The 17,808-nt window shown below is 41.2% G+C and overlaps 2 protein-coding genes across 3 annotated transcripts; both read right to left on the bottom strand.

Annotated features, from left to right (window-relative positions):
• Positions 1 to 337: 337 nt before the first annotated feature.
• fdps (farnesyl diphosphate synthase (farnesyl pyrophosphate synthetase, dimethylallyltranstransferase, geranyltranstransferase)) lies at positions 338 to 4,889 on the bottom strand. 2 transcript variants are annotated; one of them, XM_005472647.4, is made up of 10 exons: positions 4,691 to 4,889; positions 4,092 to 4,244; positions 3,868 to 4,008; positions 3,343 to 3,423; positions 3,093 to 3,215; positions 2,431 to 2,519; positions 2,256 to 2,328; positions 2,093 to 2,170; positions 1,835 to 1,969; positions 338 to 851 (listed from the first exon to the last, which is right to left on the bottom strand). In XM_005472647.4, exons 1-10 carry the CDS (start codon positions 4,691 to 4,693, stop codon positions 651 to 653), a joined length of 1,077 nt encoding a protein of 358 aa, XP_005472704.1. In that variant the 5' UTR covers positions 4,694 to 4,889; the 3' UTR covers positions 338 to 650. The 2 variants fall into 2 exon arrangements, with proteins under 2 accessions (XP_005472704.1, XP_003450942.2); XM_003450894.5 differs by lacking the exon at positions 4,691 to 4,889 and adding an exon at positions 4,374 to 4,530.
• A 1,264-nt stretch (positions 4,890 to 6,153) lies between these two features.
• On the bottom strand, positions 6,154 to 17,129 carry fam189b (family with sequence similarity 189 member B). Its single transcript, XM_005472649.4, has 15 exons — positions 16,717 to 17,129; positions 15,609 to 16,569; positions 15,453 to 15,509; positions 14,939 to 15,046; positions 14,675 to 14,788; positions 14,429 to 14,536; positions 13,025 to 13,185; positions 12,801 to 12,900; positions 12,647 to 12,719; positions 10,575 to 10,872; positions 10,165 to 10,478; positions 10,042 to 10,083; positions 8,457 to 8,632; positions 8,212 to 8,352; positions 6,154 to 8,124 (listed from the first exon to the last, which is right to left on the bottom strand). Exons 2-15 carry the CDS (start codon positions 15,840 to 15,842, stop codon positions 7,870 to 7,872), a joined length of 2,181 nt encoding a protein of 726 aa, XP_005472706.1. The 5' UTR covers positions 15,843 to 16,569; positions 16,717 to 17,129; the 3' UTR covers positions 6,154 to 7,869.
• Between the last annotated feature and the right edge of the window lie 679 nt (positions 17,130 to 17,808).

Here is a 17,808-nt window from a genome sequence, read left to right as displayed (position 1 = left end):
AACACAACAGGATTGGGTGGGTGGGTGGGGGGGGGGTTATTGTGATGACATTCCTGTCCTTATCTGTATGCATATTAGATTAATTGGTGATTCTAAATTGACTGTGGTTCTGTGACGAAGCACGTTATTTCATATCAAAGTAGTGTGCTTTATCAATTGTTTAAATCTGCAACCACACAAAAAGATGAAATGTACACAACCATGTTTGTTCATACACTATATATTATTTATTAAAAGCAATAAATTCTTGGCTAGTACGGACTTTAAACACTATAAAACATACGGAACAGTTTGTCAGTTTTCATCATCTGTCCTCTGCCATCAGCATTCAACTATGTGCTGCCCCATTTATTATGCAATCAAAAAAAAACATTAATCTATCATCCCTCTCATGTGTTCCTCAGTTCAGGCAAAGACTGAAGTTAAATCAGACCCTTTGTGATTCACTCCAAAGTTATCCTTCTATCAGTCAGATTCCTCTGACAGAGGACATCGTCTGTTAAACAGTCAAAGTCCTGACTGGGTTACACTGCTGAAGTCTGAAACACATTACTTAAATAAGAGAGGACCTGATTGTGCATATTCATACGAGTCACCAGACTTATGTATTTGATGCTGTTAACATATTTTCTACAAAGCAGCAAGCCATCTCACTTGTTTCTCTTGTAGATTTTTTTGGCAAAATTGAGGAAAACAGAATGAGGAAGATTTTGTGCGTGGCTGGCGATGAGTTTCTGTAGGCGCTGGTAGCTTTCCTCTTCATATTTTTGGTACAATGATGGCATCTGCAGGCTGTTGTACAGTGCTTTGACCTTTTCCACACTGGCTTCATCATGTTGTCCATAACATCCCTGAGAAGGAGATCAAAATGAACTTGTTAACACTAACAAATGACTCCAGTCATGAGTCTAAACAAGGTGGGAACAGATGAAGGTCAAAGAATTAAAGGTGTAGACGTTTTAATACCGACTTAAACTGTACCAAAGATTACATACATCAGGGGAATTTTCTGGATGCCCAGAACATTGAATATCTGCTATTAACAAAGTTTCAGCTAAGCAAAGTTAAGGGTAAGATTAGCAATTTTATGTCATATGACGCAAACAGAGCTCAACCACTACTCCACCAGAAACTAGTATTGATTTCTTATAGAAGACGCAAGCCAGCAATGCGAGCTTTAGAGCATAGAGCTGCATAACTGCCAGCACTAAACCAAGCTGCTGTGTAGTTGGATGTATCTCAACTTGTTGTACAACAAGCAGACAATAGAGTGTAACCGTTGACTGGTCTCTATGGTATGTGACTGAGGCCCTAGCAACATCTGGCGATGCCAAGGACTAATTTCTGCAACCAGCTGACATGAATAATGAAGCTTCCCCGGCAGCAGATCTAGATGTTTATTCTATGCTACTGCAGAGTGTAACGACGGTATACACAAACAGTGGCTACTCCCTTGTCTGTATGAAAATTCTCTCTAGACGAGATGCTATGTTAACTCAAAATCACCCCCTCAAGTACAAAGTAATGCTACAAGAATGTAAGAAACAGGGCTAGATAGAGAGATTGCTACTTTCTCTGCAACATAATGTATTAATACTGTTAATATTACTATTTTGCTCATTATATCAGTTGATTAAAAAAAATGTTTTAAAACTAACAACCATACAAATTGCACATTTAAAGGATAAATAACAAGGACACGCACAGCTAAGCATCATCAAAATGAAAATTCTACAGTGGAATTCCTGCACAGTATGTGCAGCAACCCAACGCTGCCACATATTTATTAATTTCACGTGATCAGAAGAGAAACATTTATCTAATGAGGCCCAACCTCCAGCTCTTCTCTCTGCTTAGGAGTCATGATTTCCAAGGCCGTCACTACCAGCCAGCTGCATTTGTTGTCCTGAATGTCTGTGCCAATCTTTCCTGTCACAGCAGGGTCACCGTAACAGTCCAAGTAATCATCCTGCGAAGGAATACATCAGACGGTCATTAAAACAGAACAGTCAGCAGCATATTATGCAACACGTGCAGCTAACGAATGGGAAATATTATGCTATGAAGGTCAATGATGAGGAAAAGTAGTTACTTGTATTTGAAAGAACTCCCCCATCTCAAGTAAGATGTGCTTGGCGTTGTTGTGCTCTTCTTCACTGCTGATTCCTGCCTGGAAAAGAAAAAGGTACAAAGAGTGTTTTACAGCTGTATTATTTTACCTCTATTTTTATGCAACATAAAGTTGACACACTCACCATATACATTGCAGCTGCCACTGGGAGGTAAAATGAGTAAAAGGCAGTCTTGTATTTTACAATTGCTTTATACCTTTAAGACAAAAAAAAAAAAGAGAGAAAATAAATAAATAAATAAATGAATACTTGTTGTAATAAACAACAGTCATCTTTCAACACTCTCTCCTCTTCTTACCTTTCGATGGTGAATCTGTTGAGGTCAATTTGTGTAGGTGGAGCAGTCATGAGATCCAGAGCCTGACCGAGTTCTGTCTGGAAAGTGACCTGAGGGAAAAAGAAAGAAGAAAACACACAGAGTAAATAAATAAGCAAATATTTTGACAGCTGATGAATCATTTGAGAGATTTTAATTAAAGAATTAGGAAACTGTGTTGAAAATTTTGTGGTTAGTTTTTATGACAAACTAAATATGCAGGCTGATTAAATTTGTTGGCTGAACAAAACACACATCAGCAAGATGACAGTGTTGGCTTGAGGAAAATGTTGTAAAGGACATTTTTTCTCTTCCCTCTATGGCAGCTGGGAAAGGCTCCAGCCACCTCCCCACTGCCACGAACGGGATAAGTGGTAAAGAAAATGGATTGATGGATGTTTTGCATTTTCTGAGGAGTAGTTTGTGGACAATGCTGAAGATGGCTAAGTGTTGAGCTGGATTTAACTATGTAATAATATATTGCTCAAGCTGGACATTTGAGTGAAATCATGCATAACCACAGTCATGACCTCTTTAGCAGTCTCTCGGTTGGCTTTTAAGAGCAGTTACTGCATACATTTTACGAACAAAGTGATTAATTTGCTGCCAGATGCACAAGCACACTGTCAGCCAAGAAGACTCACTTCGTTGAACAGCTCCAGGAGGTGAACATAGTAGGGCTGATCCCTGCAATATCTGCGAAGCAGTCTGTAGATTGACCCCTCTAATAGAAAGGAATCATTAATGGCATCCAGACCTATTCCATCCTATAAAAAAACCAAAAAACAAACAAACCAATAGGTAGGATTTATATAGGTAACCAGAGGGAAGTGGGAAAATAACCACAGCACAAACTCATACTAGTCTCTTTTTCTGGAATATATTAAATCTCACCTTCTTGTACCAGCAGGGTTGCCCTCTCCGAGTCACAGATCCATCCATGATGTCATCTGCCACGAGGAAAAATGCTTGAAGCTGCAAGTATCAGACACACAGTGGCAACACCTAAATTAGAAAACGTAGCACTTGTGCAAAGTGTCAACACTAAAGTCAAGAGTCTGCTCATGGGAGAAAGTATTAAAGGAACACAGAGCTGCATATGCCTTCCAATTTAGTCAAATCCAGCCTAAACGATGACTAAAGATGAATCACGATTTAACATGTGTAAATTTATTGGTTAAAATAGTAACAATATTGTTTGTACTGCTTATTGTGGTCCCAAGTCCCCACTGAAGACTGCAGACTTTAAAGGAGGTCATAACTATTTAGTGCAATCTTTTAAAGCAGCTTAACATCTTGATGCTTAATTAGGTTGGAACAGAATTAAAATCACCTGTGACCGACACTGACTTTTAATGGGTAAAAGAATAAATGAAACACTGCCAGACATTTAATTTAGCATGCATACCAAACCCTCACCAGTTCAATGCACCAGCCGACCAACAGAGCCCGCTGCACTGTGTCCTGGGTAAGCTGGGAGGGCGGGACAAGCTCCCTGAGTGAGCCAATCACAGACAGGCCTCGGTTCCTCTTTCCTCCAGGAGTGTTGTATACCAAAACCTTAAACAAAAACACATATGAACCTCTACATATCATTGTCCCCGTCTGCTAAACGAAACAAGAGACTAGTCATATATACTTACCTCTCTCAGTCTTTTCAATGCGTCTGCCAGCACGGGATCTGTAAAGTCTCTCTCTGTGAGCTCTGTGACAAGCTCCTCAAACTGGTCTTCAAACAGCTGAGGGTCTGAAAGCAGAGCCTTCTTGTTGTGCGTCCCATTGCAAACTCTGTCTCCCTGCAAAGACGAGATGCACAGCAGGTGAGAGGTGTTTCTTGACCTGAGGGGGGACATGTTTGGCTGCAGCCAAACGGTCCGGATAATTTTATGGGCACAGGAGACCCAGCTCAGCAGGCGTCTCATTACCCTTCAATCGTGCAATTGTGCCGACCAGTAACAAACGTTTCTATAGGTAAAGGTAAATCACATGGTTGCTCCAGATGAGGATCAACCAGGTGACTGTAACACTACCAGGTTACTTTAACACTACAAGGCCATGGTCTATCCGGCAGACTGGATTAAGCTACAGAGAAACTATTATTAGCTAGCTAGTTCCGTTATCATGAAAAGAAGCGTTTGCTGACTTTAGCTTACATCGTTTTCCTTCATTCAGCCTGTCTTCTTAGCTAGGTATAACATAACGAATGAAAATGTTTCTTATTCATACAAATGCCTTTACTCACCATAATAACACCGCCCTGTAATCCCAGACTGCACGATGTAATACAGCAGAAAATGCCGGTCTTCACTTTCTCAGTCTTGTTGTCAAACTGGAGACTCTGAACGTCTCCTAAAACCAGGATATCAGACTGTAGTTTGCTGTCTCGCTGCTGTCTGTTTTATTACACCGCAGTCGAACTAAATGTCCCAGTGTTCCTTGCGAGTGGTTAAATATGGGCGGAGATTTTAAAAGGCTCCATTTGACATTAAGGTGTTTCATTGGTTTGGTGCATCGAACCAGGATGGGCTTTCACAATGGCTAACCAATAGGACTTGAGAAGAGGCGGAGCTTAAGTGGAGTGGCAAGAGTGGAGAGAGGAGTATGATAAAGGAAATTAAGAAATGTCTATACTGTATTATAGTACACAGTAGTATACAGTATATAAGAAAATTCTATGATCATATTCAGTATATAGACAATTTCTATACTGTATTTTTAAAATAATATATTACATCTTAGTTTGTACTTATGTACATCCCACCAACATAGGTATTTTACAGTGTCTTGAGCCACCCCTCATTTCTTTCTATTTTGCTTGCATGGAGCAAGTTTTTTTTTTTTTAACTGATCTTGAGCAATAGCTCAAGCTTTTTTAAAGGTTTGTTTTCCTTTGGACACTGACCACCTTTTCACTCATTTTCAGTCCAGTCATTGTATCTGGCCATTTTGAGATTATTATTATTACTAGTATTATTATTATTATAAATATTTTATTTTATTGTTTGTTAATCCAATTTAATTGGACCGGATTCAAGCATAAAAATGCACCTAACTCATGGGATGAACCAATGTTGTGTCTACACATAACAGACAACTTTGCAAAGAAACAGTTTTAAATTGTATCTTGAGGCTCTTTGTTACTTGCATTCTCTTGGAAAAAAAACACAATTTGTTCTTATTCCTTTAGCTGAATCTGGAAAACAGGTCTTTTGATCCACCATTCAATACCATCTGTAAAAGTATCTGATTTGGTTAAAAACGTATTTTTTTCAGCACGACAGTGAACCCAAATACACTGCCAATGCATTACAAGCATACCTGGATAAAAAAACACACACATGATTAGTCATGGAGTGGCCTCCTCAGAGCCCAGACCTTAACATTATTGAAGAATCGTGGCTTTATGTTGATAGAGAATTAAATGAAAAAGCAGCCAGCACCCAAAGAAAAGATTTGATTGTTCTTCTAGAAGCCTGGACAACAATCCATCAAGACTACATAAGAAATTATAAGAAATCTTGCCTAAGAGAGTTCAGGCTGTGTTGTATATTTAATATTAGCTAAATAATAGCTGCTTAAAATTGACCTTATACACTTTATTTGCATTTATGTTTGCATATATTTCAATAAAACACTGAAGCTACTTCACAGGTTATTAGCAAAATATAAATAAATGAGGAGTTGCTGAAGACTTTTGCACAATACTGCATTTTGTCTATCATTTATTTCATTTCATGAAATACATTGACACTGCATTTAAAATCTGGAATAGGTGTCATACTTAGATTACATTTATTGTTCAGGTCTCAAGGCTCTGTCCTGTTAAGCCTGCAATGCAGATATACATTTCTTGAAATAAATTATGTTTTATGCAAGACAGGAGGTAGAAACACAGCTCAGTGCCTTTATAAGTGTATGCATGTGCCTGTAAGTGTGTATGTGTGTAAATCTTTAAACTTAGTTACATACGTATGAGTGTATCCAAAATGTGCCTTTACTGATACGTATTCAGTATCATCACTTGGTGAGCACACCAGAAAGTCTTTCTAATGAAAAACAAAAATCCAATCTGATACAAATATATTATTACACTTCAAAATTCAGTACCCAGAGCTGCCAGACCCATCATAAATTCCCTGTCATGAGAGTATCTGGAAGATTTTTTTTTTTTTGTCATTCAACTAACCACCAGCAACCCGTAGAGTCCACAGGGACATGTGCTAACACATTTTGTGAAGCCTGACCACATAATGAATTCATCTGTACATTTACTGCGAGAGACTCTTCATATCATCGGAGTACAAGTTACACCTATTTATCTTACAGGATCAAGCTGCTTTAGCCTGTGTCACATATTGAAACTCGATTAAAATCAAATTGGATACAGAGGCATGTTTGGAGCCTGTGGGAGCGCTGCAGATCCTTGTCCTTAGCGCTAGCTATTAAAACAAATACATTTTAACTGCCGACTATCACAGGTCTTGGGTGCAAGGGGAGGAAAATAAAGGAAGCATAGTCAAAACATGCAGATAGAGACATTCTGAAGGACATGTTACTTAATTACACAGACAGTCAGGATTCAATGCACAAGGTTTCTGCTGTATCGCTGGTTGTAGCAAAACATGCGCACGGGCAAACGAAATGACCGTGTCCAGGGGCCACCCACAGAGAGTACATTTCACAGGCTGAGCATGTGTCTGTGGCGTGCATTAATGTCAGTGTCTGAATGCTGGCTGCCTTATTTTTCGAAGGCCATCGTGTAGGTGGAAAAAGTGTGACTGAATTAGAAAAACACAAAATTAGCAACTCAGTAATGTGAAAGCATTTCTCATGTGTTGTCCGTTTATCTTACATTGTACTCAGCTGACTATATGATGATGCATTTTGTTTAATCAATGGAAGACAAAGTAAGAGCTTTCCTTGATCACTTCACCTGAGCGATCCCGTGAATGAATAGCAATGTACAAAAGGGCCAGAAGCATATTGCAACCCATTGTGTAACAGACTGAGAGTAAAAGTAAGTGGTCTGAATGCTAGTTGAGTTCCGTTTCCAGTCTTGTGGACAAGATTTTGAGTACTGAGAGGGAGGAGCTCATTGGTGTGGCAGAAAAGATGCTTCTGGTAGGTTGATCTTGGCCAATCATCTGTAGGTTCTCTAAATAGAGCCCATCAGAAATAAACATCTACAGAGCACTGCACTGCTGTTGATCTGTGAGGGAGCTCTAAGATGTTGTTCACATGATAAAGAGCACCACTAAGTAAGGCCATTTGCACAGCTTGCTCCAAGAAACGGAAGTGAATAAGAGACAAAGGAGGGAAGACAATATCTCAATAGCCTTCTAGATATTTCCCCCTACAGCCCTGTCATCTTGCGTGTCACCTATTTTCCTCCTCCACCCCTCCTTCACTCTCCTCTTCTTTTCACAGTGCAGACTCTGAGTAGAGAGCTCCCGATGACCCATGTGGTGCATGAGGTGTCACTAATCGACGCAGTGACGCTGAGGAGGAAAAGCTTAAATCTCCACAGCTGCGCAGGTGGATCCCTTCAGGCGCCCGGCTGCTGTAGTGTCGGTTGTGACGACTGTCACTGTGGGAATGGTGATGTCCGCGTCGATGAGGATGATGGGAATGATGGTTGGCTTGTCCGCGACTTATGCTCCAGGGCGTTCGCAACACCTGAAGATATTTTTATGAAGTTGTGAGAAAGGGCAGAAGGTTTGCTGCAAAGGGACATAACAGCGTAATCAGGACTTCTTTTTATACCTGCTCCAAGGGCAAGTGGTTGGCACCCTCAGCTCCACTCCTTCTCTTAGGTCCCTGCCCTGCGCTGCCAGCATGCTCAGATGGGGGTGCCAGGTTACGTTTGGAGCGCTGCAAGAAGCGAGCCACCAGAACCCGAGTGACCTGACGGAAACACAAGGAGATCAGAGAATGAGCAGACTGCACAGCCGTTCATATTTGCCAGCTTACCGCTCCTGTAACTTCCTTCAAGAATTTTTCTGACTTGCCTTAAGGTCTCCGAGAGAACGGTGGCAGTCTTTAGGTAAACGTAATGGTGAAGTGGGTGCAGGTTTGGAGGGGACCTGCACCCCCGTGGCTGCTAGTTTGATGCTGCCTTTCCTGGGCAGAGCAGCAACTGGAGGCACAGAAGTGCGGGGCAACAGACACGCTTCAGAGGACGGGCCTTTGCATAAGAAGAAAAAGAAAATGTTACATGCAGAGCTATAGTACCCTTTTAGCTGATCCAGCAGCAGAGTTGCCAGGTCTGTGCGACAAAACAAGCCCAATGCCAAGTCAAAAATAACCTTAAAAAACAGACACAGGCACAGAGCTGTGGAGACCATTATAGCAACTTGCATAATGCTGATCTGCAGGGGGCTAAGTATGAATAAATGATCTATCTATCCATCCTCCCGTCCTATCCCAGCTGTCATAGGGCAAAAGGCAAGGTACACCTTAGAAAAAGTTGCCAGGGGCAGGCCTATTTACTTGATTTAAAATATAGATCTCTATTCATTCTAGACATTCAGCTAATTTTACCCAACCAGCAGACAGAAAGAAAAAAATGTGACTGCAGCAATATATAGTAGTTGCAGTTTGATTAGCGAGATGCCACAGGAAAACTGTAGATCTCTCCACAGTACAGTACAATATGTGTTATTATACAGCAAGAATATTTTTATTCTTGCTGTATAAACCAAAAAGTCCTGAGCCGATAGAAAACCAAAATGGTGAAAAACAACCTTAACATATACTTAGAAAGGGGGGAAGTGAGGGAAACAACATACAGGTAGACATAACTGAAATTTAACAGCTAAATTACAAACATTCAGACTTTTGCTGCATAAAGAAACCAGATGAAACAACTGCAAAAACACAAATACTGCTGCTGATGATTCAAAGAGGTATAGTGTATATAGACTGTAGGAAGAGCTGCATGGTATTACAGAATGTACCAGACTGTCCTCCTGCTCTACTAGACAGTAAAGAACACACTATTTAGTGTGTCTGATGGAATAATCCACTATAATAAATTAGGCTACCTAAAATCTTATGCCTGTGATGGTGACATTAAGGCCTGTATCATGGATAATCATGGATTATTGCATTTTTCCATGACGTACTGTATCCATGACTTTGCTGTTTGAGCATCCATCCATTGGGGTCTGTCATTTGAAAAAGAAAATGCAGATAAGAAGGCACATTACTGTTTCCACAAAGTGATGTCATTGATCAATATGTAATCAAATCACTGCTAATTTAGATGTTCTGGAAAAGTTTCATAAGTCACGTGCACATGGGGCTAGATCTCCATGTCTCCTCTGAAGCGTAAGTTTCCAGTCGTTGCTAAGAGGCTTTGATGAATGAGTGCAATTAGCAGAAAATGAGCTGAGCTATGTCTCATCAAAACAACTTAGACATGATTTCTTTTGGGATTTCTCCTTCTAATTAGACAATCTCCAGTAAAAAGAGGAAGAAAGGACGACAGATGAAATGCGGCAAAGGTTCAGCTCTTTAACTAAGAACATTTGTACATTACACTGCCTGATAAAGTTTACCTCATCTTTAAGGTCCATAGGAGTGAGCTCTTACCTGTGTCTATAGATGCCTTGCTGCTTCCAGAGCCAAAGTCAACTAGAGAAATGTAAGTTCAGACAGGTTATGGGAACTATAAAGCTAGTTTAAGACATGTGTTTATGTTGGTGTCTGACTTACCTGTCTCAGTTGAGGATCCCAGGCCTGGCTCACTGTGTGACCTCACAAGGCGTAGGAAGCCTTCCCGGTCTTTTTGTACATTCTCTCCATCTCTTTCATTCTTCCCAGCTCGCTGGTGAAGATACAGGGGTTGGTGCGGATGGGGTTGCTCACTGGTAGCAGAGGAGGCTTGGATGGCTCCTTGGACTGAAGGGGTGGAGGGGCGAACTCGAATCTCTGGGATCGAGGATTGGTGTTGAGAGGTGCAACTCCCTACTGCTTCCAGCTGGGAACAGCTACTAGCCAGGATGGTCTGGCGCCGCAACACTGGAGACCTGGATGACAAAACCGGATAATGCCAAAACATATGTTGGCATGTGTTTGCAGTTTCAACTTCTGATTTTAACCCGGCATCGGGCGTTTGCACTCACCTGTATGTGGTGGTGGCTGTGCTGGGTGAGGAGCATGAGTTGGACCGCTCTCCTCTGAGGAATCGCCTGGCTCTCGGCCCTCCTGCCAGAGGACTCTCTGGTGTTTGAGATGGTGGGCCACCTAAGTTGATATACTCCCTACCATCTCCTCCGTCTCCACCCTCACTAGTGTTCCTGTTACGCCTCTCCCCTTGATTTCTCAGCCCAACCTCCATGAGGCAGGAGTCCTCAGAGGGGGATGAATCATCAGGGATGTCCACAATCTCTGACATTAACAGAGATCCACTGTCCATGGACACTAAGAAAAAAAGGTAATCCTTTATTATGTAGGGAAAATGTTACATTTTGATTTCATTTATAGGACTTTTTAAATAATCTAAGAAAACTCCTTACTGTACCTCAGCAATAATATTGTCAGTAAAAATTATGACTCATTGCTGGAAAATGAGCCACTACCAATCAGAAGTTTCCAGTTGGTGTTGCATGGTGGATCAAAATTCTAGGGTACTTCTGTGTGATCATAATTTCATTAGTTTTGGGAAGATCACCAACGCCAGTGGCTGAACTGCAGCCCCAAACCATCGCAGAGCTTCAACCATAATTTACAGGCAGCTGCAGATCATTGTACCCGACCTCCTCTGTACATATTATTGATGATTTGAACCAAAGACTTCACATTTGGATTCATCACTCTATAAGACCTAATGCCACTGATTTTCTGCCCAGTTCTTGTGTAACTTGGCATACCTCAGCCTTTTGTCCCTATTTCCCTTGCTTAACAATGGCTTCTTGACAGCCACACTTTCATTGAGACCATTTCTGATGAGGGTTCACTTCTTTTTGGGAATCACCTTGTTGGTGCAAAAATACTGTGTGAACAAATTATCTGTTTTTGTGACAGGCTGTTAATAACAAAGTGTCTAAAGACACAGTTAAAAATGGATTCTTTGTTAAGTTCTCTGTTATGTGCAGATACAACACTAGTTCATCCCTTGAATTAGGTGGCTTTTCATGCCTGAATGGTCAGTCTTAAGAGGCGTGATAAGCATAACCTTAAGCCTAACCCCATAAATAAACATTAATCTGAAAATGGTCAGGTAGAAACTGGACTGAAAATAAGTGGCAAAGGAGCCAGTGCTCAAATAAACACTTTGCAAGAACTTCAGAAAGCCTGGAGAAATATTCCTTATGATCACTGAAAAAAAAGAGACAATATGTGGCTCCTTGGAAGAAACAAATAAAGAAATGAGAGGTGGTGCGAGACTTTTACACAGCACTTTATGTTTCATTTTCAGTTTGTCTTAATTTGAAATGTAGATCTGATTAATTCAATATATTAAATGTCAGTGAATACTGATTTTAGTACATTGCTGACATTTTAAAAACGTCACTGGCAGAAGATTTTTAACATTTGTGTTAAATTCAAGGTATAATCCAATATAAAATTAGCCACACTTTATTTTTTATTTTTATTTCTTTCTTTACTCTAGCATGTAGTTAAAAAAAATGTATCTGTCCATCTTGTGGCTGTAGAGATGTCGACCTTTCTGTTGAATTGCACTAGATGGCACTTGGCTTGCAGTGCACAAAGGAACAAAAAGTAGAAGAAAAGAAAAAAACAACCCAAAAATTCAACAGTACTGTCCCGTTTCATAAATTATGACAAACAAAAAAAAGAAAAGATAGACAGAGTTCACACTAGTCATATTTTTTAATAGCAGGCTAACACTGGTGTACCTAAAACATCTGTTTTTTTGTACCTGTTTAGAACAGAGTATTATTAACATGATTAGTAACACCTATATTAAAATATTATCTTGTGTGGCTTGAAAATGGCTTTAATTAAAATATGTGTATTAATGTTTTTGTATTTTTACAATCATGTAAGCAAGGCTAAATAAAAACAAGTATATTTGGTTTGGGAGTGAACTACCCCTTCAAGTTTGGAACTACTTTTAAAAATGATAATTATGTTGATTTTTAGTAACTTTTCTAATAATTTTCTAATAATAGTTGTTTTTTAATATTCCAAATGCAAATGGCTCTGTAAAAAATATGTTCTGTTAGCTAACCTTCTCCACTGAAGGCGGTGGAAGTTCCTCTCTCTCCAGACAGCTCAGTGCCTTGGGGGTCAAATACTGTGGCCTTGATAGTCACAAAAGACAAGGATCAGCATGTTCACTAAGTCCATCACACAAACACCGATACAAGTACACACATACTTACCTGGCTGGCAGCTCTCTGTCCCATCACAGCTTCATAAGGAGGAGGGCAGTCAGTGGGGTAGAGGGGAACGGGGCTCTCCATGGAGCCATTATAGGTGATGCTAAATGTGGATGCAAAAATATCAATCATTTGGTTTTACAAAATGTAGCCTAATCATGTAAGTGAATGGCTACTAAATGTCGAACACAAGTTATATTGATGCATTTTAAGTGCATGTTTAGTACCTCTGAGCATCTGTCTCAGAGCTGCAGGTGTACTCAGGAGGATAGTAGGGGGGTGGAGGGATGGGTGGAACAAACTCCTCAAAGTCCATGATGTTGGTCAGGAAGGCATCCTGAGGAGTGGTGCATTCTGGGTTGACAGACCGAGAGCGATGTGGGGCCAGCTGGGCAGGAATGAAAAATTGGGTACATCTTTAAAAGATACGGTGTTGTGACAAAGTATCTTCTATCTTTCTGATTTCTTATTTTTTGGCATATTTGTCAAACTTACATGTTTTAGATCAGCAAACAAATTTTAACATTAGACAAAGATAAACTGAGTAAATACAAAATGCAGTTTTTAAAGGATGAATTCAGTTATTAAGGGAAAAAAAGTATGCAAACCTACCTGCCCTACGTGAAAAATGAATTGCCACCCTTGTTAAATCATTAATTCATTGTGATTAACATTTTTTGGAAAGTTGAGTTTAATTTAGTCAGCCACACCCGGGCTGGATTTCTACCAAACCTGTTGAATCAAGAAATCACTCAAACAGAATCATTTGCCAAGAGTCAACTTGATGATCCCCAAGAATTTGGTAAAAAAATATTCTGTGGACCTACGAGACAAAAGTTAAACCTTTTGGCATGTTTGAGTCCCGTTACATCTGCATTAAAAGAACACAACATTTCATAAAAAGGACATCATATCAACGGTCAAACATGGTGGTGGTAGTGTGACGGTCTGATTTGCTGCAGTACGTGGACGACTTGCCTTAGCTGAATGAACCATGAATTCATGCTCTCTATCAGAACATCCTGAAGGACAATGTCCAACCATCAGTTCATGCCCTGAAGCTCAAGCACACTTGGGTTATGCAGGGCCACAATGATCTGAAACACACCAGAATGTCCATCTTTGAATGGCTAAAAATGACAAAATTAAGGTTTTGGAGTTGCCTAGTCAAAGTCGAGACTTAAATCCGATTGAAATTATCTTAAATAGGCTGTGCATGCTGGAAAACCCTCCAGTGTGGGTGAATTAAAAAATTTCTGCAAAGAACAGTAGGGTCTGATGGCGAGTTTGAAAAACTCATTGCCTATTACTGCAAACGGTGGCACAACCAGTTATTAGGTTTCGGAGGCAATTACTTTTTCACAGAGGGCCAGGTGGGTTTGGATGTTTTATTCCCTTAATAAATCATTTAAAAACTGAATTTTGTATTTATTTGAGTTATCTTTATCTAAACGTTTAAACATTTTTCAAAATCAGAAACAGGTAAGTGTGACAAATATGCAAGAAAGAAATCAGGAAGGGAGCAAATGCTTCTTCACAGCACTATATATTTTCTAATCTCTTAAGGCAGCAGTCCAGCACATTTGCAGGGTCCACATTTTAAATGTAAAATGTGCTGCATCTGTTCCTACCAGGTGCAGGAGGTCCAGGGAGAATATGTGGATACTGCAGGTCACGGTGGATAGGGTACAAATGATGGTGGAGAGAATGCTGAGACCACACGCACTGAACAAAAGGTCCTGCAGAGACGATGCATTCAAAAGAAAAACAAAATCTACATCGTACAAGCGTTGTCTTTCAGCATTTTAGGCATTAGTTTGTGTAATCTTTTATGTGCAAAATGGATTTCCAGTGTGGTCAAAAAATATTCTACCTACCTTCAGCTGTTTTCTGACTGAGTGGCACCCATTATCCTGGTTGAGGACCAGCTTTTCCTCATCTGTGGAGCAGGGGTCTGTGCGTGCACAGCACACACACAGACCATTTTCCACCTAAACACATTGGATTGGTGTAAAGCACTAATCGGTAGACCAAAAGTGGATATTTGCAGCTATTCCTGTCACGTTCTCCATGCATCTGGCTAGAAGGGCATCTAAGCATGAAGGTAGAAGACAAAGCTTGCATAATATTGCTCACTGTACCTGGCAGGTGAGCATGGACTTGACCATCTGTGCATTCTGACAGGACAGCATCGAGCCAGCTAGACTGAGTATCACACACACTGCAGACAGCAGCATAAACAGTGACACCTGTGGAGATACACAGAGATGATGTTTGAGTTGGAGCGTGGCATTCAACTAAAGACCACAGCAGGATATCTCATGGTTTAAAATGCTTTCAACCAGAGTAAAGAACATGTTCAATGAAAGTGCCTGTTTTAGATCCTGGTCCTGTTTTCGGTCCTGAATGCACTGAAATCTTAAGCCTGCTAAGTGTATTACTTCATGTGCACAGTGTAATCAAAATATAAAATATTATAGATTTTTTCATGCAGATATAGAATTGTTTAAACCACATTGTGACAAAACACCCCACTACAAAGACCCTCAATTATCAGTTATCTAAGAATGCACATTTTAAACTCCCCCTTTTATGCCAAAAAGGATGAAAAGTTTGAAATTCTCAGAAAAATTTGATGCAATGTGCTACACATACCACCAGCGTCAGAGGTCTCCTCCATGAGATTATTCCAACAATCCCCGATGCCACCACCTGGAAACAAAAAGCATGTGCACCATGAAATACTTCTTTTAGTATATCTGCTGTAACATACTATAAATGCTGTTTGTTTTCAGTACGAGTTACACTTACAAAGAAACCAGCCCAGAATGGACAGGACTGCCTTACGCGGGGAGTGGTGGTGAAGGCCATGCTGGTGAAAGAGAAAGCCAGGACCATTGCTCCCAAGCCCAGGTGGCACAGCCCCAGGTAAAGGAGCAGTCGGGCCCCACCAGGCCCCCGGCCAGACATGCCCCTGCGGCTGTCCGACCAACCCCGGGACCCAGAGGCTGAAGCCACGCTGCTAGAGTCTGAAGGTGAAGGCATGTTTGGCTTGTGGAGGAGGCAGGGAAAGTTTTTACGCTTACAGTGGGTTCATAAAACAAGTTGTGTGGGCAGAAGCACAGGAGAGTAGGAGAGAGAGAGACATAAATGCTGGCTTCAGAGCTCTGCTCTGTCACAGTTATGCACCAAATTCTCCACTGGCAGGTTCTGCGCAATGTCCCATGGTGCGCACTGTAGTCCAGTCAGTGAGTCCAAGAACTTTGTCAGCAGAAAGTTGAAAAAATGAGCTGCTACCACACAGTCGCAGGCACCATACTCACCTCATCTGACGTTTCAGCTTTTACACTTTTAAGTCCACGCAGCGTCTCTTTCACCCCACTCAGTTCAGAAGCCAATGTAGCTTATATAGTACAGTCTACGCCATTCTGCTGCCCAGCCATTCTTTGATTAAAACGCTAACAGGCAATCTGGGCAATTCGTTTTCCTTTGAAATCTTCACATTATTGCTATTATTACTCATTTGCTTTTTGCTGCTTCCTCCTCTCCACCTCCTCTCGTCCCTCTCTCCCTCCTCTAGCCCGTGGCATTGCGGTAACCGGAGACCCGAGCAGGCCGCAAATTCTAAAGCATCCCAGAGATAGCAGCTGTTCGCTTGTAGTTTTACTCCCAGCAGAGGCGGCATGTGGCGGTCAGTCCGTGCGTCCGGTCTTGAGGAACATCATCTGAACATGTGCGCTCCCCTCCCGCGACCTTTTATCAGCTCCTTATCCTGTCACGGAAGAGAAAAAAAGACGGCGAGGATTTCAAAACCCTAAGATCACCCTAAGACTAATTAGCTATCCCGGCTTGAACAGGAAATAAATGTTCCATCGATTTATAAACTGCACCAAAATAGCAGCCAGGCTGGAATATTTACCAGCAGACTATCTATCTTTGTTAACTCCACCTCGGAGGTTTTTGCGGCGGTCCACACAAGCACCTAGACCCCCCTCCTCCTCCTCTTGTTCTTCCTCCTCCGCCGCCTCTTTCCTCCCTGCAGTCACGCGGGCATCCCGTTCAGCCCGTGTGTTTGTGAATGTGTGTATGTACCCCCGACGTTTACCTCACAGCCTTTCACCAGACATCACACCAATATAGCCGCTTAGCCTTCCCGTGCCCCCTCATAGCACAGCAACTTAAGTTTATCTTTCATTATTGCTTTTACTCGCCCCTCCCCTCTGCTGCCCTCGCATCTCTTCCTCTGTTTCCAAGCCGAGCTGTGACTCTGGCAGAGGAACGGATCGTGTTTGCAAACCACAACCTGCCCTATACGTGATGACAAGGCACGCAGAACGTGCAGCCAACTCGGTGATGCGGCAGAGAGCGTTAACACAGTCCTGGTGCTGATGCTGGGAAGGAGGGGTGGTTGCCTAGCGACAGGATCCAGCGTTTACTGCTGCAGCGACGATTAAAAAAACAAAACAACAACAATAACACACACAAAAACCCGAAGCAGTTGCTGTTGGCAGGAGAGTTAAAAAAGAAAGAAAGAAAAAAGAGAAATAGATGGTAGCAGAGATTCTTTGTAGTGAGAATGTGTGTCCTGTAGGTGGCTCGTCTAAAACAACCAGCGATGTGTTTATCATATGTAATGTTTCTTGTTCGTCCCTCATAGTGACTAACAGATCCTGGTGTCAGATTCTCAAAATAAATACCAAGGCTTGGATGATAGATTTTCACAGTAAAAGCCCTAATTTTTGTGTGTGTGGAATGTCCAGTATGCTTTAACCACAGACAAAATAAAACATGGATATATCTTCCAGGTCGGAAAAACAAAGCCAATGTAGAAGTGTTGAATACTCTGAGAGGCAATAACTTTCAAAACCACTTCCTGTTCTATAGAAGTCACAAAACTGCTTTCTAACTTGAACTCTGTCAACAGTTTCCTGCTGAGTTTAAAGGCTCGGTCACTCATGTGGGGTCGTATTGAATAATAATAATTTTTAATAAGTGTATTTTGTAAATCTTT

The sequence above is a fragment of the Oreochromis niloticus genome, linkage group LG11 (assembly GCF_001858045.2).
Source record: "Oreochromis niloticus isolate F11D_XX linkage group LG11, O_niloticus_UMD_NMBU, whole genome shotgun sequence".
In the NCBI taxonomy this organism is placed as follows: domain Eukaryota; kingdom Metazoa; phylum Chordata; class Actinopteri; order Cichliformes; family Cichlidae; genus Oreochromis; species Oreochromis niloticus.
Note: the sequence above shows the minus strand (reverse complement) of the source record. Positions and strands in the feature narration are given on the sequence as shown.

Excerpts from the sequence above, each read along its gene's own strand:
- fdps (XM_005472647.4), bottom strand. Across the intron at positions 4,009-4,091 it reads CATTGAAAAGACTGAGAGAG|GTTTTGGTATACAACACTCC; the intron begins GTAAGTATATAT and ends TTTTTGTTTAAG. Across the intron at positions 1,970-2,092 it reads GGGAGTTCTTTCAAATACAA|GATGATTACTTGGACTGTTA; the intron begins GTAACTACTTTT and ends ATTCCTTCGCAG.
- fam189b (XM_005472649.4), bottom strand. The coding sequence starts at position 15,842 with ATGCCTTCACCTTCAGACTCTAGCAGCGTGGCTTCAGCCTCTGGGTCC. Across the intron at positions 15,510-15,608 it reads CATTCTGGGCTGGTTTCTTT|GTGGTGGCATCGGGGATTGT; the intron begins GTAAGTGTAACT and ends TTTTGTTTCCAG. Across the intron at positions 8,353-8,456 it reads GTTCTCTCGGAGACCTTAAG|GTCACTCGGGTTCTGGTGGC; the intron begins GCAAGTCAGAAA and ends TGTTTCCGTCAG.